This window comes from Empidonax traillii, unplaced genomic scaffold (genome assembly GCF_003031625.1).
Source record: "Empidonax traillii isolate 1590-97213 ecotype Southwest subspecies unplaced genomic scaffold, ASM303162v1 scaffold116:size1738432, whole genome shotgun sequence".
In the NCBI taxonomy this organism is placed as follows: Eukaryota; Metazoa; Chordata; class Aves; order Passeriformes; family Tyrannidae; genus Empidonax; species Empidonax traillii.
Genome location: NW_020955309.1, coordinates 967,677 through 994,100, shown reverse-complemented (window position 1 = coordinate 994,100; position 26,424 = coordinate 967,677). Strand labels below are relative to the sequence as shown.

The 26,424-nt window shown below is 40.4% G+C and overlaps 1 protein-coding gene across 3 annotated transcripts in view; it reads left to right on the top strand.

The window, feature by feature from the left end:
* ZNF462 (zinc finger protein 462) overlaps positions 1 to 26,424 on the top strand; it is a 92,672-nt gene that overhangs the window by 53,552 nt on the left and 12,696 nt on the right. For 2 of the 3 annotated variants that reach the window (XM_027882969.1, XM_027882970.1), the window contains exons 7-9: positions 3,117 to 3,308; positions 18,341 to 18,605; positions 22,851 to 22,987. In XM_027882969.1, coding sequence (XP_027738770.1) covers positions 3,117 to 3,308; positions 18,341 to 18,605; positions 22,851 to 22,987 — 594 coding nt within the window. The remainder of the gene's footprint in view (positions 1 to 3,116; positions 3,309 to 18,340; positions 18,606 to 22,850; positions 22,988 to 26,424) is intronic. The other variant, XM_027882971.1, reaches the window with a different exon arrangement.

The window sequence follows — 26,424 nt, the reverse complement described above, 5'->3', positions numbered from 1 at the left end:
GTGTCTGCTGATATAAAAAAAAAATTAAAGGTTAATTGCTACCATTGATCTAAAGGCACATTTCACCTACAAAATGTAGGAGGGATTGATGATCTTGTGTACTTCATTTCCTGTATTTTTTTTGGATTTCATGGAGCTTGTACCAGAACCCTTTCCTGTACCTGGATGGATATTATAGATTAGTTTAACTTTTGCCTCCTTCCTGTTGTATGGGACCATGACGTGCCCTTCTAGGAAATCCAACTACATGCAGCAGTTCCAGTTTACAGAATCCCACATCTTGTATGCAGGTGACATGGTTATTTATTTTCACCAACCATAAAATAATGTTTTCTGTATGCTATTAAACAGTTGGACTCCTTTGTGCTACCTTGTTTGAACATGCCAGATTTTTAAAGCCAAAATTACCATGCAGGTAATACTTACTTCACACTTCTGTTCTTGTAATTCACTGATTTATTTATTATGAATTCATGCTTTCAAACTTGATTAGTGGACAGACAGTCCTTGAAGGACCATGTTTTGCATTGTACAAGAACACAATTTCGTGGTTGCCTGGATAGTGCTTGCACAATGACATGAGTAATAGGGTTTCCAAAGGCTTATGATCTGTTTCTGCCTCAGACCATTTCTACTAAATGAATATTCACACCACAGAAAAGTCGCTTGTATGGTTTTCAGCCAGAGCTTTGCTTTGTTGTGTTTTGGGTCAGTCCTTCAGAAATACATGCTCCTGAATAAACACGTTATGGAGACTTCCTTAGACTCCCCAGTTTTTCAGTAACCCAGTGGTTCTCTGAACCTCTCTTACTGTTTTTTTGTCACTTTTCAATCTTCTCCATTATCAGTTTATTTAGAAGTTGAAACTTCAATCCCCTTGAATTTTTCTAAAGTCTCCTGGAGATCTGTAAAATTCAATAAAATCTTGAATCCTGAAGTGTTTTACTCAGTCTGCCTCTCTGCCTCATTTTCTGGGGATGGATCAAAATTCAGTGAACTACAAAATCTATTCTTGCCTAACAGCTGGTACCACTGTTTCTGGCATTTATTTTTCATCCAGTATGTGCCATCTCCTTTGGCATGGAGCAGAACAGTTGACAGTATCTGTAAGCAGGCTCTCTGTTGATTTCATCTGAACTTTTTCACCAGTTCTTTTTTTTGCTTTTATTTTTGAGGGACCCTTGTTAGCAATGTCTTCTTTAGCAGCGACACTGGAAATGCAGAAATGGATGATTGTAAGATAAGAGTATTGGCCCTGCTAAGTTTCTTTGTAATCTGGAACACAATGCTTTGAGAACATATCAAGAGTTAAAATACACTACATAAATGGTTACATTTATTTATTTATGTCTATTAATATGATCATTTTATGAGACACGAATCCAGCAGTCAAAAAACTGCAGAATTCTGCTGAGCCAAACTGTAGCCTTTCCTCTGCCATCAAACACATCCTTTCAGGTTGATGTCCATTTGAAATGAATTGTGGGCATATTTAGTAGTATGTCTAGACTGCTTCGTATGTAATCATTCTCTATTTGCTTTAATTTCTTCTGGTGCTTTCAAGTTTACAGTTGGTTGGTGCGTAGTGTTATCCAGGAATCTCTCATACTGACAAACCATGAAGGTCTATATCTGTATCTCACTGGTGTCTTCTACACTGGAGTAGCTTTAGTCCTTTTATTACCCTGTTCCATTGAGCAACTTGTACATGATATTCAAAAAAATGTTTTATTTCTATTTGTAAAAAGGAAATATATAACTGGTATGATACGCAGGTGAGGAATGTAATTTGAAAAAAAAAACATGCAACAATTTCTTGTTTCACCATTTTGGACGCTGTTCTTTTTCAAATGTACCAAAAAAGGGCTTTCTGACAGTTTGTATTTTGTTCTGATTATTAGTATAGCTTTTCCGGAAGAGAATAGGGGTGGGAGTTATTTTTATGGAGGACAGTTGCTAATCTTTTCAGGTATGCTTACTCTGACTTGCTGCAGTATGTGTTTTCACATTCTCTTTTGGTTTGCTTTATTTCCGGTATTGGAAACAATGTTGTGTGAGAACCTTGTTTGCTGAATTTTTTGAGAGGTGGAAAACATTTTCTGCTTCGTTCATTACCAGAACTCTCGTTCTTCTGTTACTATTCATGAATATTTCACTCCTGTATTGGTTTTGGCACTTTACGTACAACTCACATGTGGCCAGCGTTACTCTTGTACATGGAAATGGCACTTCCAAAACAATAACTTGGCACCTGTATAATATCACAGTGTTTGTGTTGGGACAGTTTCACTTTGTGTTCCAATTGCCTCCATGCCTCCATGCAAAACAAATCTTGTATCAGGATTTGTTTCCTCTTGTTTGCTGTCTCTGTGGCTTGGAATGTATTCAGAATTACATCCACTACTGTTCGTTACTGCTGTTCTTTCACTTCTTTTAGTGCTTTTTCATAACACACTTTCACAGAGCCTTATAGATATGCACTATACTTGGCATTGCCATGTTCACTTCTTGCAGTAAACCAACCTTGGTTGCCAGTTCTGTGGCAACCTGCCCAATGGCAGGTTTTTCATAAGGAAAAATATGACCTTCCCCAAATGTGATTCCACACACACCCTTTTTTTTCTCCCCCTTTTTTTTTTTTTTTTTTTTTTTTGGAGGGCCCTTTTTTAGCATTTTGTAGTGTCCTTCTTGCTTCGTTAATAATGATGCTGGATGTTGCTGCATGCAGAAACAGATGACTTCACTACCTCTAGTTGCTGTATTCCCAAAGAAATTTGGAAGTGCTATAGTTAAGTGACTCCATTTTCATCCCAGAGTCTGTTTTCTTCCCATATCATGCAACACAGGCATGCTGAGAGTCTGGTCTCTGTTTTTTTGACATCAGTCACTGTGCAAGGATCTGCAGTTGTCAGAAAGTGATACTTTGGTCCAAAGCAAGTGTCTACACTCACAGACTCCAGACTGCTCCAACAAGGAGACACACTTGTTCTCTTTGGGATCAGTCTTTCACTGAAGAGTCCATGGGAATTTTACTGCCAAGTTCAGTAAGAGAAGTGTGAAGGCCCCATTTTGTTTCTTTTGTGAGCTGATGACTTGCCTGTATTTCGCTCACCCAGGTGAACATGCCTACAAATGTTCCTCCTGCTCATTTTCCACCATGACAATCAGCCAGCTGAAAGAGCACTCCTTGAAAGTGCATGGGAAAGCACTGACACTACCAAGACCCCGCATTGTCAACCTTGCAGCCTCACACGCCCACCACACCTCCAAGAACCACACTCCTGCTGAAGAAGTGGAGGACTCTAATGGTAAGAGGTGCCTCAAAACAAGAATTTAATTGTCTAAGGTGCCGCTTAATATTTTTATTGCAAACAAAATTGCAGCAGGCAGCTTGCAGCAAAAGCACTTACATTTGATCATTAAGAAAAAAACAGAAGTTGCATCAAAACCAAGAGTAAACGTGATATTGTAGGAAGTGACCTGCTTTAGATCCTCACCAGTTCATACGACATTAGCTTGTTCTGTCACCATACCAGTTGACTTTGGTATATGTCACTACTGGCTTTACTTCTTAGCAGAGATTTAAATTGTAGAAAATTTTCAAAGTTGACAGCCAGTGAGAAAGGGCCCATATAATTCCATCAAAAAACACCCCTTTATCTTCATGGAATCATAGAATGTTTGAGTTGGAAGGGGACCTTGGAGATCATCTAGTTCCAACCTCCTGCGGTAGGCAGGAACACCTTTCATTAGGCCAGGCTGATCCAAGCCTGTCCAACCTGACTTTAAACACCTCTGGGGATGGGACATCCACAGCTTCCCAGAGCAACTTGTGCCAGGGCCTCTCCAATTCTCCTGTAAAGAATTATTTTCCTAATAACTAATCTTGTTAGTAGAGCACTTCTGAGAAACCACGTGATAAAGCTTAAAATATGAACTTGTAATGGTAGTAAAAGTAATTATTCTTCTTGTCCTTTCTACAGAGGACACCAGAAGTATCTTCAGATATTAAACTGCATGTGCAGAACCTGAGAACAGTTTTCAATGTTTCCTTTGAAAGCTGTTAATCCCCTTGTGCTGGAAGGATATGTAGAAGATACTTATAAAACAGCAGAGGAAGGGATACTATTTAAACAGAGAAAATGCAGATTCATGCCAGAGGTGTTGTGTGGTATCATAGTAAACTTTAAGGCTTTTTAAGAAGTAGCTTATGAGTCGTCTTTGAGTGTCATTTCCTGCCAATTAAGAAAAGAGCTCCTCTTTGAAAAAAAACCTTCCTGAATGAGTTGCATTGACATGGGAGTAGAATATAGATGACTGACTAAAAGGGTCAGATCTGCAGATGTTCAAGGAACTGGGGTTGATGGAGGGTGTATTAGAAGAGAGGAAAATACCTTTTTTTCCATAAGTTTGAGTGGTTCTAAGTACTCAACAGCAGCCAGGGTTGCTGATAAACTAAGGATGGAAAGTAAATATTATCAGTAATCATTTTTGATCTCTCATCTTACCACCTTTCTTTCTCACTGGGAAAAAAAACAAAGGTGAAATGAGAAAGACTGAAAGATAAGGAAGAAGTTAAGGAAATGGCTGGAAGGAATTGAAATAAATAACTCGTCAGCATAAGAATACTTTATTGAATTAAGAAAAAAGGCATGAAAAGTATTTTTGTGGTTTAGCAAGTCACTTTTGGGGTCAGAATCAGAATCTTTTGCAAATGCTATCTTAAACTATTCCAACAAGGCAGGTACATCTTGAGATATGTAAGACTTCTTTTTGATTGCTTTTTAAAAGAAAATCTTTGATTACTGACTTAAGAAGTGGAAAATAATTTTTAGTGGCTGTACTAGTCTTTCCTGTCTCTTAACAGTAATTTGTTGGCAATGGTGTGTTGAGAGATACACCAGGGCAGTACTTAGTTTTGGTAAGGATGTTTCAGTTACTCTTTTCTTTTTGCTTATCCAAGGAGCTCAAACTCATAATTAGTGGAGTTAAAATTCAGCTGCAGATCCTGTAGAAGATAATTCTACAGCCTTTAGGTACTCTTCCTGTAAATACATAAAATGATGACTCTGTTAGTGAAAGCACTTCATTAAGTTGACTCTGTTACCTAGATCTGTGGTGCAGCCTGAAACCAAGGCAGAATTTGTCCCAATTAGCCTGATGATCTTTAAACGGGGTTAGTGGTTAAGTCACTTTAACAATAATAGAAGCCACCCACTGGGGAGCTGGTCAGACAAGTACAGGTGTTATAATAATCGTGTTAGTATTTTCAGCATTGCTTGAGGAAGGAATAACCTGCTTTAAATAATTTTTTTACATTGGAAAGTTGGCTGCAGATCAAGTTAGTGATGGCTGTTCTTATGACATCACATATTTTTGTTTTTAGAAGAGAATAATTCAATGCCTCTGTGGCCTAGGCCTGTTGAGTTGTAGGTGGGTGTGCAAGACTAGATGAAATACTGGTCCCAACAAGAGGAAATGCAGGTTTGTGATGGGCACTGTTACATCCAGCTGGAGCCAGTATTAAGGCGGCCTCACATGGTATAGTGTAGTTGGATTTTTGTCTGTTAGTGTGTATAAATACCTGCATTGTGAACTGTGATGAAGTTAATTTGCCAGGGATGCAAAATTGAATTAGGGCTGGGGTGAAAGACAGACAAAAGGTTGCATCACATTGCTAGTAGCTTGTTTTGTAGGTCCATAGGTGTGCAGCAGGCTGGTATCATTGGAATAGCTGCAGAAGGAGTATGTTCCTGCCTGTGGATGAATATTGTGGTTGGAACAGGAGATAGAGCAGGATGACTTGGGGGAGATTTGAGGAGCTAGCAGAACTCATCTTGTCAATTGTTGAACACTATAAAAGTGGAGGAGAGGGAAAAGGGTACTGAATTGTAACAGCAGAGTGCATGTCTGAAAAGAACTGCTCTGGGACAGCAGCCCAGTAGAACTACTGCCAATGCTTTTTTTCTTCCTTGCAAAAATTGTTCCCTGAGGGGCCTTACTTAGGAGATTTCTTTTGTTCCTTTAGATTGATATGTTCATTAAAAGATATGAATGGATTTATGTTCATCTCTTTTACTTCTGGCTTGGTAGGAGCAAACATATCTGAAGTATTCAACAGTGTATCCTGGAGGTGTTTTGGGATGCTTGATATACCTTTCATGGAAGTGAAGCTAAAGTGGAGTAGGTGCTGAATCTTTTGGCAAATTCTAATGAAGGTGTTATTAGAAAGCATAACAACCTCTTCAATCCATACAACAAGCATTTCAGTGCATTTAATGCTTCTCTCAGGGCAGTAGTGTAAGAAGGTGATTGTGGCAGTTCTGGTGAGTTAACAGAGAAGGATTCCTTAAAGAAACATCATTTGAAGATCCTGCTTTTTTATCCTACCCCTCTTTGCCCATTAGGTAATATTTTGATAAATAAGGAACATATTTTCATTATATCTTATTCTAGCTAGAGCTAAAGCACTCAGGGGTTTTTTGGGTGGGGGAGAACTGAGACTGGGGGTGGTGATAATTTGTTTTGGGGTTGTTTTTCTTAGAAACACCACAACAAACATTGAGCATGAGTGCAGTTTTTCTGTTTTGCATAGCATAGGGACAAGGAATGGTTTGTAGTGTCCAACTCCTATTGAAATGATGAGGTTGCCATCATGGTAAAATTGCTACTCATAGTTTACAGGTATTTTTCATCTTTTAAGAAGGAAATGGTGGGGATTGAGTATTTGCACAGATGGTTGGCTTGGGTTTTATTTGGGTTTACTTGTTTGCCATTTACACTAAAATGTTGCTTAGCAGTCTTGAGAACTTATTCAGTAAAAATTCATTGTAAATTGAAATACTACAAACAAACTGCTTCATGGATTGGATGAATCTCCTCACAAGCTCTGTTTCTGTGTTTTCTTCAAGTCTTTGTGAGAGTCAGAACTTGCATTCATACCAATCTCTGCCCATGATGGGTGATTTGGATATAAGGATGGTGCTGTTATTCTGTGTGTCAGTGTGTATCACAGGGTTTCCAGTGCCAGCTTTGCTCTTGTTCACTTGAGTGCAAGGCACGGTTGAACCATTAAGATGAGAAGGCTCCCATCTCTTTCAATAAGGAAGAGTTGCAAGCAAGGCAGAGACACAAGAATTGTGTGACTGAACACAAGAAAACACGAACAACAAAATGTCTTCAGTCCAAAGTGATCATCAGCTGAGGAGAAAGCACAGACACTGCTTGTGTGAGCACTGGTGTTATCCATGTGTGCTTGTGTTTGAGGGCTTTGGATGGGTGTGCTCCCTTCCTCCTATTTAACTGGAGAAACTCAGGAGTGCAAGCTGTCATCATAAAGTCTACAAAGCAGAATAACTCAACAAATCAATAAACAGTTTCATGTTATGACTTCACCCAGCAAAAGATTCTTCAGAGCATGTAAATACGTGCCCTAAATTGCCCTGGCTTTCTTAAGTAGCCCTTTATTTTGTGAAAATAACCCCTTTGGCCTAACTGCGTCACAGAGCAGTTATACTTTTTATTCCTATGGCTGTTAGATTTGGAGCCTCATAAATTTAATTGTATCATGACTGTGTGCAGTAATTCAAAATAATAGGGATTTTTGTTTGTTTTGGTTTGGTGTGGTTTTGGGTTTTGTTTGGTTTTGGTTGGTTGATTATTTTTTTTTAATTTACTGATTAAGAATGTTGAATTTTCAAAGTAAAACAGTAAAATGCAAGGCTAAACAGACCTGGATGTGGTTTCCAAGGTCTTCTCAGTCAGAAGACATGCTGCTGTTGTATAAGACCATTCCTTTCTGATGGTGACCAGTTCTTGACATATAGAAAACAGCACACTTTCTGTGTGCCCTTGAAGCTCAGTAATTATGCTTTTCACTGTTGTGCAAACCAAACGGGACCTATCACTAATAGCAGCACACATCACAACACACATGCAGGGTCAGAACTAGAAGGTTTTTTGAGTTTCCCAGTACATGATATGTCAACATCTTCATTAAATTTAATTACTTGCAGCAGAAAATGCATTGAAAACTATTAAGTGAAACATCCAGTGCCCTGTTCCAGTTTTTTCCTGAACTTTAGCCTTTGCCAGTGGAAAATAACTTTGCCTCATCTGGAGACAAATACAAATACATCTGGTTGCTCTGCCAGATCTAGGCTGGGTACAAAGCTGTTTCGCTAAGTCTTGTTTCTGGGACTGTTGTTTATGGGCTATAAATCCCTTCCCATTTCTGTACAATTTTTCAGAGTAGGTAGTGCATAATTGGATTGGTTTTTCTTCTCTGGTGCTTGACAGATGAACTTCTGGAGGGTGTGGAGGGCTTTTGGTAGGTTTGCTAAAGCAATTTAATGTACTACCAGAGTGAGAGGAGAACTGTGGGCAGCAAGGCACCTTTTAACAAAATCCCCTAAACTGGTTCCAGTGAGTCATGATTGTTACAGAAAGCCACTCAATCTGCTCAGTCCTAGAGACACATATCTCCCTTTTCCTTCCATCTTTTAGAAGACAGGCAAGCTTTCCATGTGGTCAGACATACTACCTTGATTTGTGGGTTTTGGTTTGGTTTTTTTGGTTGTTTGTTTTTTTGTTGTGTGTTTTTTTTTTTTTTTAGATCCCTATCAGGACTTGTGGCTGACTTGCTTGTTTTTATTCATGTGCACTGTTACTCTTGATAAGGGATATCTTTCTAATCTTGCAATCAGAGAAGAAATTTTGTAAGATGGTGCTCCTCCTCTTTGGTGCTGTTTCTCTCCCATTGTTACTAGTATGTCTTGGTGTTTTATGGTTGCTGCAGTTTGGGGAAACGCACAGTGGTCAATCCTCTCAGCCAGGAAACTTTGTATTGGAGCAGAATGTGTTTAGTTCATGGTTTGGGTGTTTTTTGGGGGGAAGGGTTTGGTCAAAAACTCTTTTGAAGTTTCAGATTCTTTTATTTCATTGAAGTTTGGCTGGAAGGGCAGTGAGCCAGTAGCGACTACAGGGTAAATTCAGGCAGAGCTTCAATAGCTAATTGCTTTAATTGCAAGGTAAGTTGGAAGGATCACATCTCTGTTAAGGATGCACGATGGTGATCTGCATACTGCAGAACAGAAGATGCCTTTACATTTGCAGTCACAGGCTGCAAAGAGCTGAGTACTTGTTTGGCCTGTTTCACTGCTGTTGTGCCCCACAGGAGGAGTGATGCCTCATGCTTACTCTGAAGCATCAGTGCCTTGCAGGCTGCTTTTTTTATCCCCAGCTGTATTCTTTCTTTCCCTAACCCAGAGCAAGTTCCTGCTCTCCCCTCAGACTTTGCTTATCTTTTCTTCCCACAGTGGCCACACTGCCTTACAGTGCCTGTAAAACTCTCTGGTACTTGCTGGTGTGTCTTACTCCTTGTGGTCAGTGTTAACTAAATATCAGATGCTGGATCAGATGGAACTTTTCTCCTGCATCAGATTGGCAGAGGCTGGTGGAACAAGCACAGGGCTTGTTCACCTCCAGTTTTACTGAACAGACTCCTCACTGTTTCGAGGTCCCAAGGCATTGGGGATGACCTTGTTCTCCGCAGTTCTCTTCCACTAAGGAGTTGTTTGGCTTTTGGCCTTTTCCTACAGTTTTGTGGGTAGTGGAACAGAGGGAGATGTCATTAGCTGTGCTCAGGGGGTTGTCAGCTTGCTGTTCATTGTGCTTTTTTTTTCTGGTACTGTTTTTTGTGCTTGAACTGAATGGATAAAAGCAAAACTGAGATTCAACAGGATGCAGACAGGAACTCGTGCAGCTGGGAGAAGGTTGCTGTCAGTCTTTTTATGGATTCAGCCAGCCTGCTGTGACGGGATTGCTGCGGTACTGAAAGGCTTGCCTAGGGTAGAGAGGAGTTTGGGTGGATCAAGCAATAAATAAAGGAAGATATATCTTCTGGATTCCTTCTGAGCAGAAAGAAATGACCTGATTACAACCACAGTGAAAAGAAAGAAGCAAATCCTGACTCTTGTTGTGGTTTTTCCCTGAGGTTTTTGCTGTCTTTTGGCTCTGATTTTTGTGTTCAGGCTAGGGGATAAAGTGGTAGATGCTGGTCTCCTTATGTGTCACATGCTACTGCTGTCTGTGGAATTTGTGATCACTCTATACAGAGTAAAAAGAATGCTGTTGGTGAGAAGGGTATATAGTATGACTTGACCAAGAGAGCATTTCTGTAGACTATCATTCCTGCATATTAATAGCCTTCTTGTGTAAGCCAACTGATATTTTCCCTGTCCCTTGAGACTCCAGTTACTTCCCATTGATCTAAAACATGCTGGAAGGGTTTGGTGCTTGGTGGAGAGGTAAAACTCCTTTGCTCATTTTAGCTCTATTGCAATGGACATATATCATCATCACAGTTGACAGCTCAATGTTTGACATTTAGGTAGCTGGTTTTATTTCTTCTTTAAAGAACATTGTTCCTACATGTACCTGAAGATACTGCCCAAAATAGTGTGAGCTCAGAGCTGGTGACGGAGATGGAGACTTTCTGTTGGCAATAAAAATAATGTCAAGGTGTGTGTTGGAGGTCTCCAGAACAAATTTACAGGTTCCTGAACTCTATGATTAGAATAAATCCTCAGTACCTATATATTGTCACTGTAGGTTTAGGGCCAGTTTTAAAGCAAAATGCAAAAATGTAGCACTCAATAAAGCTGATTTCTTTCCCTCTTCATGTCAAGCCTTGGAGGCAAGTGAACATTTAGGTGACAGCAACACGTGTGTTTGTGGCACTGGGGTTGTGTTAATACAAGTATGTAAAGGGTAGTTGCAGCAGAGAAGGAAATGTGGAGCACTCCTGAAAAACATCGGATGGACTGGCTCTTTAAAAATGACAAGGAAATCAAGGAGCATAATAGCATGAGGATCATTTGGTTACTGGTGCAAAAAAATAAAAAAAATTGACTGGTAGATTATTGTCTGTGTGAGGGATCAAAGTAGAACTTTGTGCATTTGTAAATTTAGAAAGGAATATATTTCCCGTAAGTCTGTTTAGCATATTGATTAAATCAGTGTCTTGCTAAAGCTTTTTCCAGATTTGTTTGTGTTCTTCTCTTCTGTAAGTGCACTTCCATTTATGAGGTTTGAGTTTGGTTCAACAGAATAAGAAATAGCTAGGCAACCTTTTATGCATTTTATGGAAATAGGTAAATTTGTGGAGTTCCTAATGTTTGACCCAGTAGAAGCCTCATTTTTAAGTGCATTTAGACAATGGAATTTCATTCCTTGAATAACAAATTAGAAGAATGTAGGGCTAAAACGTGACCAACAGTTTGAACTGTTCCCCCAGTGTAAGCCAGTGGCAGCAGATTGTCAGATTGAAACATTCTTCAAAGAAAAGGCAGTAGATAAACAGAGGTAAGATAACATGAGTCCAGAGAAAACTTGATGCACTTGTGCGTAATCATCTTCTTGTCAGTGAAAATGACAATAGGCAAAGCAATTGGTGGGGCCAGAAAGTTGTAGTGGCTTGTCACTATTGGAAAGGATGCGAGACGTGGAGCAGCTGCTAAAAGTTTACAGTGAGAGGATTGTGTGCATCCTAAGTATGACTAGAGTGGCTAAGTCACCTAGAAAACTGCAGGAAAGTTAAATTGGGTTGAAGCCAGGAAAAAAATATTGTGGGGAAAACAGATGAAAACATGGGATAACTAGGAGTTAAATAGCAATATGATGAAGAGTTTCCTGACCACTAAAATGCTCCTTTCAAAGCATACTGCAGAGCAGTTGTGAAAGCTCATGCTAATGGGAATTCCTGGTAGCATTGGATACTCTAGAACAGGAGGGCATGGGAAACTCTTAGACTAATCCTTTTCTTCTGATGGAAATAATATAGTATGACTTAATTCATCAATTACATTACTCCTTCATAAATCTTAAGCATTCATTTGCATCATTTATACAGAGTATTGTAGCCACTCTTGATCTTAACTGTAAAACTCCCAAATTCTTCTGCAGTCAGCAGTGTGAGACTGTGGAAGAGATTCAGATGATAAAATTATTTATTATTTTATTTTAATTAGGTGAAATTTATGTCCCTTTGAAATGATTTTGATATTAGCACAAGAAGCTGTTTGTGACATATATCTTATCTCGGTTCCATTCTCTCATCTCTTTTGAATAAACAAGATTGTATAGTACATGTGTCTTTCTCACTACCCACTTCCGGGGCTTAGAAATATATGTAATATCTTTCTTATGAAAGCTGGTCTGAAATGATCCAAGCAGTGGCCTTTATGGATAGTGCTGAAATAAATTCCTCCAACAAGGTTTCTGTTTTGGTTTGAGGTTTTTTTATTGTTTTGAGTTTTTTGTTTGTTTGGTTTGGTTTGGGCTTGGGGGTAGTGGTTTTTGTGGGTTGGTTTCTTTGGGTTTTTTGGAGGGGAGGGGTGGAATGGGTGGAGCTGGATGTAAATCCTTTAAATGGCAATTCTATTCCAGGGCTTTATTTCTTTTCCTTTGTGATTATTCTTTTCTTCTGTCTTTTGGAGGGTGCAGACAAGAGACAAGGCTTGTTTCTGTTATCTCTCTTTCACAACATTCTAGCAATGTCAGGGTTCTTTAGCAGAAATTGCAATTTAGGTAGACTAGGCTCATATTCTATTTTTAAACACGCAGTGAATAAAACTTCTGTATGGTTGTACTGTATGGTTCCCTAAGCTTCTTCATGAATGCTTTGTCACATCTCTCTGAGTCTTATCATTCCCTTCCCTCAGCCTTATTTATTGCCAGAACATTTCACCTCCCACGTACTCTTCCTTCCAGGTCAGTGCTGCGTGGCATAAAGTGAACAAATGTGTGTAGTCTTCACAGTCTTTGTATGACACCCTGCTTTGCCACCTTCCCACTTTTCAAGCTGTTGCCATTCATGACTATATGCCATCCTACCACTCAGTGAGCTGGTGATTTTGAGTTCCCATTGAATTTTGGAAAGGATTATGTTCCTAAATCTCCTAGGTTCCACTCTTACAGTTATCTTTTGCATTTTAAAATAATAATTGACTGTGTATTTTGTGTTTGTTGATACTTTTTGGTATTGCATCTTTATTTGGTTTTACAAATAGGTTTCTATCCAGAGGAAACAGGTTTTTTGCTGCTTTTCTTAAATCCTTGGAATTTTTCTGTCATTCTTAATAGAAATTTTCTCTTTATAAATGAATTCAGATAGCATTCCAAATATTTTCCTCTTAGTCTGTTTAGAAAATTTCCTCACAGATCCAGAATGTCCTGTGTTACTCCTACATTGCCCTTTTCCCCACAAACGGTTATGAAGCATTTCTTGTTATTTCTACATTCTTTTTGGGTTTTTCCTTATCTCAGGAGCCAGACATCTCCATCCTCAATTTCATTGTTCATACAAATGCTGATCTCTTTGACTTGCTGATCTTTCTGTGTGGATATACCAGGAAGGCATGGTGTCTTCATTTTTATCTCCCACTGACTCTTTCTGGTTGTTGAGTTACTCAGTTATTACTAGTCTGTAAATTCAGTAACATCTCTTTCCAGTGTACGCAACAGCTGCTTTTCCTGAACAGTGTTTCTCTCTCAACCCCAACCCATCACTGTGCGGGCATGCAAATGCTTATATTAGATGTTCTATTAGTTCTATTCACCCTAAAAGGATGAAGCATTGGTTTAACTTATTTCCTTTAATACGTACTTCTCCCTCTTGTTTCTCAGCTGTTGCTGAGAACTCTGAGCTATTGCTCAGCGTCTCTTAGACACAACCATGTGTATCTCTTGTCTGTTGTTGTTTGGTTTAGGTGACTTAAGTGTTTTGCTGTTGCATATGTGTTCATTGATAGCTCTGAAAACACCTACAGACAACTGAAACATCATTTAATTTCCGTGTAAACTTATGTAATCAGGTCAAAATCTGAAATTGAATTTTTCTTCTGAAAAGATCCCAAAGTTGGGATTTTTCTATGTATCTGAAACATGTTCTGTTCTGCATAGGATTCAGTGAAACTTGGATTTTCATTTTGCTTCTGTGTGGTGGGTTTTGAATAGAATGTTTTTCCTCAGTGTATGATCCCAGGATATGCAGGTGTGTATAAACTTGCATTTTCACTCTTGTATTTTGCTCTTTTGGATGAGGCAGTAACTTCCAGATTTCTTGACAGGCTCATTGTGTCAGTCTTTGTGACTGTACTCTGAATAAATTTTTCAAGGTGACAACATCACTGACCAGGCATTTTAGTGTTTTAGACACTCTGGAAATGCCCATGCAAAGACACAGTGAGACTTACTTATATGTTGTTACCAGAATGCAGTAATAATTTAGATACCTCTGTGTTGGTAAATCACCATGTGGACAGGAATTTCTACTGCCTTCCTTTCAGCTAGTCATTTCTGCATTTTGGTTATGAGAATGCTTTTATATACTAAGGATAGATAATATCTTTTAGATCCATAGGTGCTGGCAGGTATTACGCTACTTGCTGGTCTTGTTATTCTTCCTGTGCAGGTAGTTTGTAGGTAGATCCTATATGTGAAATAGTGCAGCATTGCCACTGTCCTTTCATTTTTAACTACATGAATCACTGTTAATTTTTGCCTCTTGACATGAGCGTAGGTGTCCTTTCTTTTACTCAAGATCATCCTATGCTCTTATCTTGCTTTTGGAGTTGCATGGTAAAGTCCTTCTGTTCATTTTGGATAAAACTACTTTTATAAATGGATCTCAGTGTTTTTGGGTGTGGGCTTTTATTTATTTCTGTGATTGTTTCAAATGATTCAGGACTAAGTGTTCAATTTTCTTTCCTGTCATTGCATATATGTGTGCTTTATTATCTTGTGCCACCTCAAGGCTGTTTAATGAAAAAAACCCAAATCTTTTTTCCCTTAACGTGTAATTGGTACTTCCTGGTGTTTAATTTGTCTTCATTTTCTTTCCCTTTGTGTTTTCTCTTTGCCTTTGTGTTTTATGTGTACTTGATACAGATTCTCTTAAATCTTCACGTTGCCTATTTTAATGTCTTCTACTTTTTAACTTTGATGTTGGCTTCTAGAGCCATTTTTCAGGCATGAATGGCTAGATCCTTCTCCAGGCCAAGGCTGCTAATACTTTCTCGGAGTGCTCCCAAACTTTTGTGCTTGGGTACAGGAAAAAGGCTGAGGTGGAACTTCCATTGTGCATAGCCATGACTCAGTTGTTGGTCGTTTCTGAGGGGAAGGCTCTGCTCTCTTCCTGCTTCATTCTCCACTCTTAAATCCAGGCATCCTGTTTGGAGTGACACCACTAAAATGTGCACAGCAGCTCAAGGCTTGTCTACGTGCTAAGGCTCTTGTAACTTGGTCAACATTTTAAGTCAACCCAGCACTGAAGGACATGCTCCTTGGCTGTGGATTTGTGTCCCTAGTCCTTCTCTTGAAAGATAAAATAAATCTTTGAAAAATAAATAAAAGTATTCAATACCTTGACCCCATTGTCTCTTTCTTATTTTCTGGCAGATTCATTCTGTGCTGTGTGTGAAAATGCGTTGTTTCGCAGCAAACTCGAATCAGCTGTTGTTCCCCTGCCTTCGTTTGTTTTGGAGTGGGCATGATAAAGGTGGGGTTCACTAAACCCAGTGGAAAACTTCCCATGCCTTTAGTCAGCTTCAGGCTGTGCCCAAAGTGTCCCTCGTGGAGCTGGGTTGCACCTGCATGCTAGGACTGCTATCTGGCAAGCTGATTCCCAGACAGTAACAGAAGCCCTATATACTTGTTAATCCTGAGTGTTTTTCCTTCAGGAAATGCTAAATCTTGTACTGTAGGAAGATTGCAAAATAATGAAAGCATTTGGCAGGGGAAAAAGTGAAGACTACACTAGGGATATGTGTGCTGCCATTGTTTAAGGGTAGGACACTGGATAAACTCTTCAGATGGTTGTTTTTTCTCTAAATATCATAGCTATTTCAATTGTAATGGAGCAATATACTAAAAATTGTAAGGTGGCCAACATGAAAGGTAGAATTTACTTTTAGCTATTCCTGATGAGAAGGAAAGCTACTTCATGTGCTTTCTTTACTGTGGGAATTGACGTATAGCTGTCTACTTCAGCACTTTTCCCATTGCAGATTCCACAGAGCTCTGTAAATACACAACTGAAATTTGGAAAGCTGGAATAATAGACACCAGGTGATAGGGGAAATAAAAATTTCTGAAGTACAGTAGATCTTCCAAACAATAGCAGAACTTCCTTCTGCTGAAAATAATAATTTTTAGACCTGTAACTTTCTTAGCCATGGATGTTGCTGAGGCTTTGGCTGGGAACCTTGATGATGTTGTGGAAATTTTTTGATCTCTTCTTCCTGAGAAGGGTAACAGTGAACTACAAAAAAGTAGACTTCAGTCAGTACCGTATGAGTGATTCAACTGGTACGCATACAAAGAAGAGCCATTTCCAATTCTACAAACTTTTTTTGGAGCTGCTATACATACATACCCCTGTCAGGAAATCTGTCAGTGTTTTGGGCTTTTAGAATCACTGATAAAACCGAGGCACCAGGCTGCAGCAAATCCACTCTGAACCATACTTTGTTTTGGACCTCAGTGTCCTCTTCCAAAGGAGAGTGAACACACAGGTTCTACCTTTGAGAGAGAAGAGACTTCTGCAGAGAAAGTGGCTCCTCAGGCCTGTCCTGTGCCAGAGTAAAGGAAACGGGGAGCCTGTTTCAAGCACAAGGAAAATAAAGCCTTGACATTTAAACAGGTGGAGCTCACTGTGAGCCCTCTTGATGAACAAACCTGCCGTTGAAGGGGTGGAAGCAAGAGATGATAAATGCTGAATTGTAATCCAGCCTCAGTTTGTGTGGCTTTGTTAAGGAAAACAAAAAATGTTTCATTCATTTTACCAGAATCTTTCATGTCTCTGCTTTTTGTCTTTGCTGTACCCCTGGTGCTGAAGCCAGGGGAGCCCAGAGACATTTATGTCCTGTGTCTGTTTTGTTTGTGTGGTCGGGTTGTGTTTTTTTATTGTTGTTATTTGTTATTCATTTCTTGGGCATGTATATTCTGTGGTAGTGAGAAAAGAAGGCAAGCATTTTGCTCTTTTGAAAGCAGGTGGAGAAGAAGTCCCCACATTGAGTGCAGTAAAGGCCTGTTAGGCTTTTGTTTCTCCGTACTAATTGGTTAGAATGGATGGTGTTAAGTTCCCTCAAGTATGTCTCTTAGAGATTTCCTACATATCTAGCCTTGAGGAATTAAGCTCTGGAAAATGAAGTACACATCAAAGCAGCAGGTGGCTGGTATAGTTTATATCCTGACTTCCCTCCCCCCCTTTCTGCCCCTTGCTTTTTTCCCTCTTTCTAGAAAGCTTAGGAAAAGAGCCTTTTGTCTTCTATTCAGGAAAATTGTACTGGAATTCATCTGTGCTTTATTCATCTGCTTTGATTTGTGCCATTCATGGTCAGCTGTGTGTTATATAGAACAAAGAGATGAATTCCTAACCTCCACATTCAAGCACTGTGTTGCGAAGGGTTCAATACAACCCTACCTCTTTCCCCTCATTTTTTTGGGGTGTCCAGCTAACATATTACAGCTTTCAGTTTCAGTATTGAGACATCTCTGGACTATGTTCCTCCACATGCTACTGAAATGGTGTGACAGAGATCTGCTGGCTTGTAGAAGCGATGTGTCTATACAGACATACATGTCAAGAGAGATCTCTTTCTCTATAGAAAAACATAGGGGTTTAAAAGTTTGTTTTACTGGAATTTATGAGTAGACATCTTTTTTTTTTCAATAGTGACTTAATTTCAGACACTATCACTAGGAGCATTTGAATTTACCTTTCATGAAGACTTCTCCAAACAGGACAAAGTAAAATTGGGTCATATTTTAAAGTTAACTTTCGGTGTGAGTTTCTTAAGTAATTCCATGAATGAGTAGGGAAAAGTATTCATTTATTTATCTTCCTTGTGTTTTTTTTTCCTTTCCTTTAGTAGATAACCTATTTATGTGTATCCTGTGCCAAACCTTCACCTCATTTGAGAGGGTCTAGTTTGATTTATGCACCAAACACATAAAACATTTGTTAGTATCATTAATTAGGTGTCTTAAAGTCAAAATTCTTTTTTAGACTACTTTTAATTTAAATCTATCACTCCTTTCCTCCTTAAATCAGATCTAAAAATCATAATTTGGATTTATCACCTTTTAAATTGGATAATACATATTAGATTAGATTAAGAAGTCCTATACCTCTTACTTCCTTCAGAAAACAGGATTAGTTTCATAACTAACATCTTGATCAACGCCTCTAAAAGCCAAGATGTTCCGGAGCAGGCATCAAACCTTTTCAGATTTGTTGAGCCACCTGAAATAACAACTTCACTCTGTTTCTTTACAGACTCTTCATACTCTGAGCCTCCTGATGTTCAGCAGCAGTTGAACCACTACCAATCTGCAGCTTTGGCCAGGAACAACAACAACATCAGCCCAATTCCCCTTTCTGGGAGTGCTGCAGGAGTGGAAAAAGCGGAAGCCATCCTTAACTGTGAATTTTGTGAATTCTCCTCGGGTTACATACAGAGCATTCGGCGCCACTACCGTGACAAGCATGGAGGGAAAAAACTTTTCAAGTGCAAAGATTGTTCCTTTTATACAGGCTTTAAGTAAGTACTGTGCAAAACAGAGAAACTGAACTCATAAGGGGTTTTTTAGCACTTGAAAAGACTTTTGAGATCTTTGAGAGCTGGCTGTAGCTAATAGAAACATGGACACTGCTGACCAGGGAGAGAAACATAGGAAATGCCATGCCAGATCACAGCAGCATCCGTGTAATCCATTTTCCTCTGTCCTACAACAGCCGTTACCATCTGCTGCAGACAACAGCACAGTAAGTCCTTGCAGCAGGTTTTAAAATCATCGAATCATAGAATTGTTTAGGTTGGAAAAGACCTTTTATATCATCAAGTCAACATTAACCCAGCACTGCCAAGTCCACCATTAAATAATGTTCCTAAGTGCCACATCTGCACATCTTCTAAATACCTCCAGGGATGGTGACTCAATCATTTCCCTGGAAAACCTCTTCCAATGTCTGACAGCCCTTTCTGGGAAGAAGATTTTCCTTATATCCAGTCTAAATCTCCCCTGGTGTAATGTGAGGCTGTTTCTTCTTGTCTTGTCACTTGTTACTTGGAAGAAGAGACTGACCCCGATCTGGCTAAAACCTCCTTCCAGGGAATTGTAGAGAGTGAGAAGGTCCTGCCCTCAGTCTCCTCCTGGGTAAACAACCCCAGTTTCCTCGGGTTCTCCTCATCAGACTTGTGCTCCAGACCCTTCCCCAGCTCTGTTCCCTTCTCTGGACACACTTCAGCACCTCAATGTCTTTCTTGTTGTGAGGGGCCCAAAACTTGAGGTGGGGCCTCACCAGTGCCCAGCACAGGGACAGACACTGCCCTGTCCTGCTGCCTCATCAGGGCTGGTACAGGCCAGGTGCCATTGACCTTCTTGGCCACCTGGGCACACGTGGGCTCATGTTTAGCTGCTGTCACTGGCACCCCTAGGTCTTTTCCTGCTGCACAACTTTCCAGCCACTTTTCACCTATCCTGAAGCACTGCAGGGAATAGTGACCCAAGGCAGGTCCCAACACTTCCTCTTGTTGGACCTCACACAATTGGTCCCAGCCCATCAATCCATCCCATCCAGATGGCTTTGGAGAGCCTTCCTGCCCTCCAGCAGATCGACACTCCTGCCCAGCTTGGTGTCATCAGCAAACAGACTGAGGATGCCCTTAATCTCCTCATCCCAACTGTTGATAAATATATGAAATCAAACTGTCCCCTGTACAAAGCCCTGGTGCACACCCCTGGTAAGGGAACCCAGCTGGATGTCACTCCATTCCCCATCAGTCTCTGAGCCATCCAGAGAGTTTTTTACTCAGTGAAAAGGGAACTCATCCAAGCCATGAGCATCCAGTTTCTCCAGGAGAACGGTGTGGGAAAATATGTCAAAAGCTTCAGTAAAGTCCAGGTAGACACATCCACAGCCTTTCCCTCATCCATGATGTGGGTCACCTCGTCGTAGAAGATCAGAACCTGCCTGTCCTAAACCCAGGCTGGCTGGGCCTGATCCCCTTACTGTCCTGTACATGTTGCATGATGGCTCTTAGGATGATCTGCCCCATGACATTCCCCAGCACCGAGGTTGGGCTTGTAGTTCCCCCCAGATCCTCCTTCCAACCCTTCCTGTAGATGTGTGTCACATTTGCCAACTTCCAGCCCTTGGACCCCCCTGGTTTGCCAGGACTGCTGGTCAGTTACAGAAAGTGGCTCAGGAACCTCTTCCATCAGCTCCCTCAGTGCCCTTGGATGGCTCCCATCCAGCCCCATGGACCTGTGTGTCTCTTAAGTGATGTAGCAGGTGACTGACCATTCCTTCGGGGATTATGGGGGCATCATTCTGCTCCCATCCCTGTCTTCCAGCTCAGATGGCTGGGTACCCTGAGAGCAGCTGGTGTTACTTCTAAAGTTTGATGCAAAGAAGGCATTAAGTCCCTCAGTCTTCTCCCATCATTTGCCATTGTTTCCTGCTGTATCCAGTAAAGGATGGAGATTGTCCTTGGCCTTCCTTATGTTGCTTATGTATTTAAAAAACATTTTTCTGTTTTACAGCAGGAGCCAGATTAAGTTGTAGTTGGGCATTGGCCCTTCTAATTTTCTCCCCCTATAACCTCACAACATCCCCATTGTGTTCCTGAGTGGCCCGATCCTTCCTCCAAAGGTCTCAAACTCCTTTTTCCCCCTGAGTTCCATTCACAGCTCTCTGTTCAGCCAAGACTGTCTTCCCCACTGTCTGATCTTTCAGCACATGGGGACAGCCTGCTCTTGAGCCTTTCGAATTTCCTTTTTGAACAAATCCAGCGTTTCTGTGGTCCTTTGCCCTTAAGGATGGCCTCCCAAGGGCCTTTCTCAACCAGTCTCCTAAATGGGTCACACTCTGCCCTCTGGAAGTCCAAGGCGGCAGTTTTGCCAAGCTCCCTCCTTACTTCTCTAAGAATTGAAAACTATCATTTCATGATTCCTTTATTCTTAAGTGTGAAAATTTTCTCTGCAGGAATAAGGTCATTTCCTGCATGAAACATGTGGCAATCAAGTGTCTTAGGGAGACAGGGGAATTTATATCACTTTTCTGAAGAAACCTTTCTAATGTAATTTTATTTTTCCTACAATCTTTCTAGCATAAATGCTAGAAAGATGCTATTCTCTAGCATATCTGATAGCATACAGAGATATTTCAGAAAATCCAGTTGTTTAAATTTAAGGACTTGGTGCCTTGTGTGTTGGTTTGTGTATGTGTTTTCAGCTGCTCTTTAATGAAAAAAAAAAACCTGTGCACCTGTGTTGGTTCCTTTTCCCCTGATGTGCTGGACCCTTGAGCACAACACCTTCAGCTGATAATTAAGACCTCAAAGTTGTTTTTAGGAGACCAGTAGTAGTAGGACTGGATAAAAGGAAGGAGTTCTGCTGAAGAAAATGTTGAGCACAAACCTGAGTGAATCCACATAAGAGCAATCTCTAGTTACATGTCTCTGGCCTCTGTCGCTTCAGCCCCTTGCTGCCTCTGTGTTTTAAAATTTATTGCTTGTGCTTTGTTTCCTGATTGCTCTCTGTCTTAAAGATTACCAGAAATTTCCAGGTCCAATCTATGTCTTGGGAGTGCCATTTTCTTTTACCTCAGTGTTATGAAATAATCTTAAATCAAGTAGCATTTGAACATGTTCTTAGTAAGGGAGTAATGTTCTTCCATGTGTTATCTCAAACATTCAGGAATTAAGTTGTGCTTCTCAGAAACACAGCATATTTTCTGTCTTTAAAAAAGGGAAGAGGTGGCAAAAAACCCACTCCATACCAGTCCCCTTTTCAAGCCACCATAGAAACTTAAATGCATGAATGCATTCACTGAAGATGATAGAAACATACCTGTAGAATTCAGGGATTGCTGGATTGGGTCCAAAGCCACTTGTAAGTCTCTTTGTGTTCAAGCTAACAGTCTTGAAGAAAATCAAGGAGACTTTTTAACTCTAGTTCAACGTGTCCTTTAGCTTTTGCAAGCTTTGGGAAAAAATCAACAAGTGCACTAAGTTTACAGAAACCCCTGACTTCAGCAGTTGAGCTTGTGGTTAAATAAATGTACAGGTAATTTCTTCTGTATGCATATCTCTTGCAACTCCTAGGTATGCAGGCAGTGTAATGCCAGCATGACATTTTTTGTTCAGAAGTACTGTGGAGTATTCATACATTCTTCCACACTAGTAGGTACAGTATTCTTAGTCTTGGATTTTCAGATCATTATAGCTGATGCTTTCGAAGTTAACCACTTAGTGCCAAACTCACTGTGAACGCAAATCACTTTTGTACCCTCAGTCTGAACAGTATATCTGGTTTGGGGCTTGTCTTACAAAGACAGAAATGGTTAAGGATGTTACCTGCCTGAAGGAATAAGTTTGTACTCACTTCTGCAAGTCCAGAAGAGTTAATAGATTTTGTTCAACTTGCTAAAACTTTAACCTTTGCTAATTAAAGTGCACTGGATATTTCAGCCTGAAGACAAATGACGAGCACAAAGGATGGGAATTCTTTTGCTATCTTAACTATAGCGATTTGACCATAGAGCGAAAGAGTATCTTGTCAGAATGAGTGACTGTAACTTGAGGACGCAGGCCTGCAAATAACTCTGCTCATGTGTTACTCATGTGAGCAGCCCCACTGCAGTGCCACGCAGCACCGTGTAGACAAGGCTGAGTGGCATCTGCACTGTTTTACATGACACATCCCTTACAGAGCTTGTGACACTTCATCGTTTCCCTGCACACCTCTCCTGACTGCTTCCATCTCTTCCTCCTGTTCCACAGATCTGCTTTTACTATGCACGTGGAAGCTGGGCATTCGGCAGTCCCTGAGGAAGGACCCAAAGACCTTCGCTGCCCTCTTTGTCTGTATCACACCAAATACAAACGCAACATGATTGACCACATAGTTCTGCACAGAGGTAACAAACATCTGTGTGTGTGTCTGTACCTGACGAGGGGAATGCTGAACAGTGCCCTTGTCATTAAATTTTGCCCTCTATGTATGTGAGGACAAGTAAGTTAAGTCATTAGCTGTTGAGTATCTTTTTGTTTCGTTTCTAAACCATATGTCTTATTTATTCCCTATAAAATTTCAAAGTTTGTGCTGAAACAGGGGAATATTTGAAATTGTTTTTAAAGGTTTTCATGTAGTGGTTGGCAGTCATCAAGCACCTGTTTAGCAAGAGTTGTTATAATTTACAGCTTAGATCTAGGCCAGAGTTGTTTCCTGCTTATGCCCTTGTTATCATAAAGGCCTTGCTATCCTAAACTCACTGTCAGAATTTATCACCTAACCAGAGAGGCCCCAAAATATCCCTTGGTTACTTTTTATTTTCTCCTCCTCATTATTAGGATCAAAACAATTATCTCGTTTTTAGTTTTCTTTAAAGCTCCTTTTCTATCTACACCTCTCTCCCTTTTTTTTTTTTTTTTTTTTTTTTTTTAAGCCTGCTAAAAGTGAGATTTGGGATTTTTTTATATTCTATTAACTGTGGGCTTGCTAGCTCAGAAGAGACAGCAGTTTGGGCTCTCTGGGCTGGGATTCCTGCCCACAGCTATCACACTTGATGCTTGTAGATGGTCTGTTGGCTGCCGAAATCCAAACCCATGTGTTGGGATGGCACTCTGCCTGCTTGCAGGTTGGGCAGAGTTTCACAGTAGGGTATTGGTGGTGAGCAAACACAAGTTTTGCATGCCATCTTTTTCCTGGAGGAGATCCTGGTGTGACAAGTGCTATCATAATTCCTTGTAACATACCACTTCCCTGTGTTGGTAGCTTCAAGTCTTTCTTGTAACAGTGCAGTGAGCTTGCAGTCAGCAAATTTCTCTCTGCTAGCAGGGCTGTTCAAAGGCAACATCTGGGGAAAATGACCTGTCAGAAAGCACCTTAGGAAGCTGCCATGTTTGGTTTGACAGGCGCTTCAGCTTTTAGTTCCCATCTTTGAAGGTGTTGCTGTGTCAGATTTTGCCCATTTTAAAGACATAATCCAGAATTAGTCCATTTTAGAGTAGAAGAGGGTTTAGTTAACCCCTGTGCAAGTGCTGCTGAGATATGCTCTGTTTTGTGGCTGTGCCAAAGCTCCAGTAGACACTGACAGAACTTTGAAATAGACAGCCTGAGGTGGAACTGTATGGGCTTGGGATATTTTCCATAGATTTGACACTGAGAATGTCCAGTTGCAGAAGTGGAAGAGTACTTCATGAGCTCAAGTACCTGCACTGCCTGTGCAAAGCTGTTTATGACCACTTGCCAGGAAATTTTTACCTCCTGTTGTTCTGTTCTTCTGTGGAACTGTTGTTTCAAACCAACCTCAGGAGTTTTTGCTGCTGAAACAAACAAAGGGCATAATGGGCTGTGCACTAGGGTACTGGGAGAGGTAAAACAAAGTAAAAGAAATTTTAATGCAAGTGGAATTATAGCTGACAAAGAGTCTCGGAAGCCACCAAGGGAAGGAAAGATTCTCTTTGACATCACATGTCCAGGTAATAAAGGAAGTAAGGTTCTTACTTAAAGTTATTTCTGGTGCATATAAACAGCTAAAAAAGAACCCTCTACCAGTTTTTAATTGTGTGGTGGATGAAGCAGGCAATTTTGACAAGATTTGACATGTACTGAAAGAGAGACTGAGAGATAGTGAAGGTAGTCTAAGATAGCCTTCCTTTTTTACAGCCATTGCATTGGTAAAGCAAGGGCATAGCCCTGAGCTGTGGTCCAAGAAAATTTGTTTTGAGGTAGATGGAGTGGTGTGGTTTGTAAAATCAAGAGTGGAGGATTTGATCCATTCATAGTTAATGTTCCTTTTATGTAAAAGGCATGTTTACAGATGCATGACTCTTACATTACTTCGAGGTTGCTGCAATGGCTTGTGCTTGAAATGGAGAATATGTTTGCCTCCTAATGAGTGGCTACAGAAGCTGAATTTCACAGGGCTAAAGCAATATCAGCTATAAGACTGAATGCCTAGTGTAAAAAAAAAAACAACCACCACAAAACAAAACGGCAAGAAATTTGCTCCCCATTAAGAATTAGAGCTTCCAAGATAAGCTCTTGGAAGAGCTTCTTCCAAGGTGATATTCTTCCTGTATCACCTACCCCTCATCAGTGTAAAAGCAGTTCACCCCTCCCTTCTGTGGGCACAGATGGAGCACAGACTCACTACAGGTGTTCTGTCACAGGGGGCTGACACAGCTGGAGGCTACTGCAGGTTGATGAAGAGAAGTTTGGCTCTCTAGTTCTCCCTTACAGGCCTAGGGAGAGGAGAGAGGCACAAGATGAGACAGTGAATTCTTGCTCCATGACCAGCAGAGGTGTTGGCCTTTAATTTTTTCTGGACAATACAATTAGTTTTTCAAAGAATCAGAGAATCAATTAGGTTGGAAAAGACCTCTGAGGTCATTGAGCTCAAACTTTGATATCTTCTTGTGAGGTGTCTACAGTAGTCTTTGTTTAAACACTGCTGAACTGTGGAGAAGCCTATGCATGGGTAAAGAAGCTGCTTCTGCAGTTTGTATATGGGGCTTTATGGTTTGCTATAGTCTTGTCAGTTGCCCAGATCTGATAAGTGCTTTCTAAATGAGTAAATAAATAAACTGAGCTTTTTAGGGGCAAGGTGGAGATGAGAACACCACCTTACAAAATGTAAGGGTCCAGATCCAAGCAAACCCTGCAAGTTCCAAAATCATTTCTTGGATGTAGTTCACTGGCATGAATACATCATGTGAAAGTATTAAATCATTCCCTGAAAGTGAAATCCTTCAGGCTAGAGTTGATGTTTATGTTTATTTTGCTTTTCTCCTCTTACTGTGCTGCATTTTGATTTGGGGAATGCACATGTGTTCGCGCATGTGATTGTGAGATAATGGACACTGCGACTTTAAATTCTGCTGTCTCTCAGATCCTATTCTTCCGTCCTGTTTCCACCCTGAATGGCCACAACTTGGTTTCTTTATAGCTGAAAAAGCTCTTGTTGGTGTAGAAAAAAAATCACAAGTCTACAGGGATTTTTTTATTGTTAAGGCATACTTTTGGGGAAAACTTCTTTTATTTTGTAGTGGCCGGAGAGGAAATTATGAGATAGGAGAAGTTTTTTGTTCAGGGAGAAGCTGAGCAGGACAGAATATTTTGTTGAGCTGTAGAAAAAGTCTTACTGTGAGGGAAGAGTGTATGTGCTTCTGTAGTTGTCTTTGGGTGTAATATTACCCTCCTTGCTAAAGAAAAGGGCCCATTGGCTCAGATCCATGTGTGCATTGCCACGTCTCACATTCCCCTAGCCTTCATGTCTACCATGAGAGATTCAGGCCTCTTTTTTTTTCATCTATCATGAAGGATGAACCTGGATGGGGAGGATCAAACCTC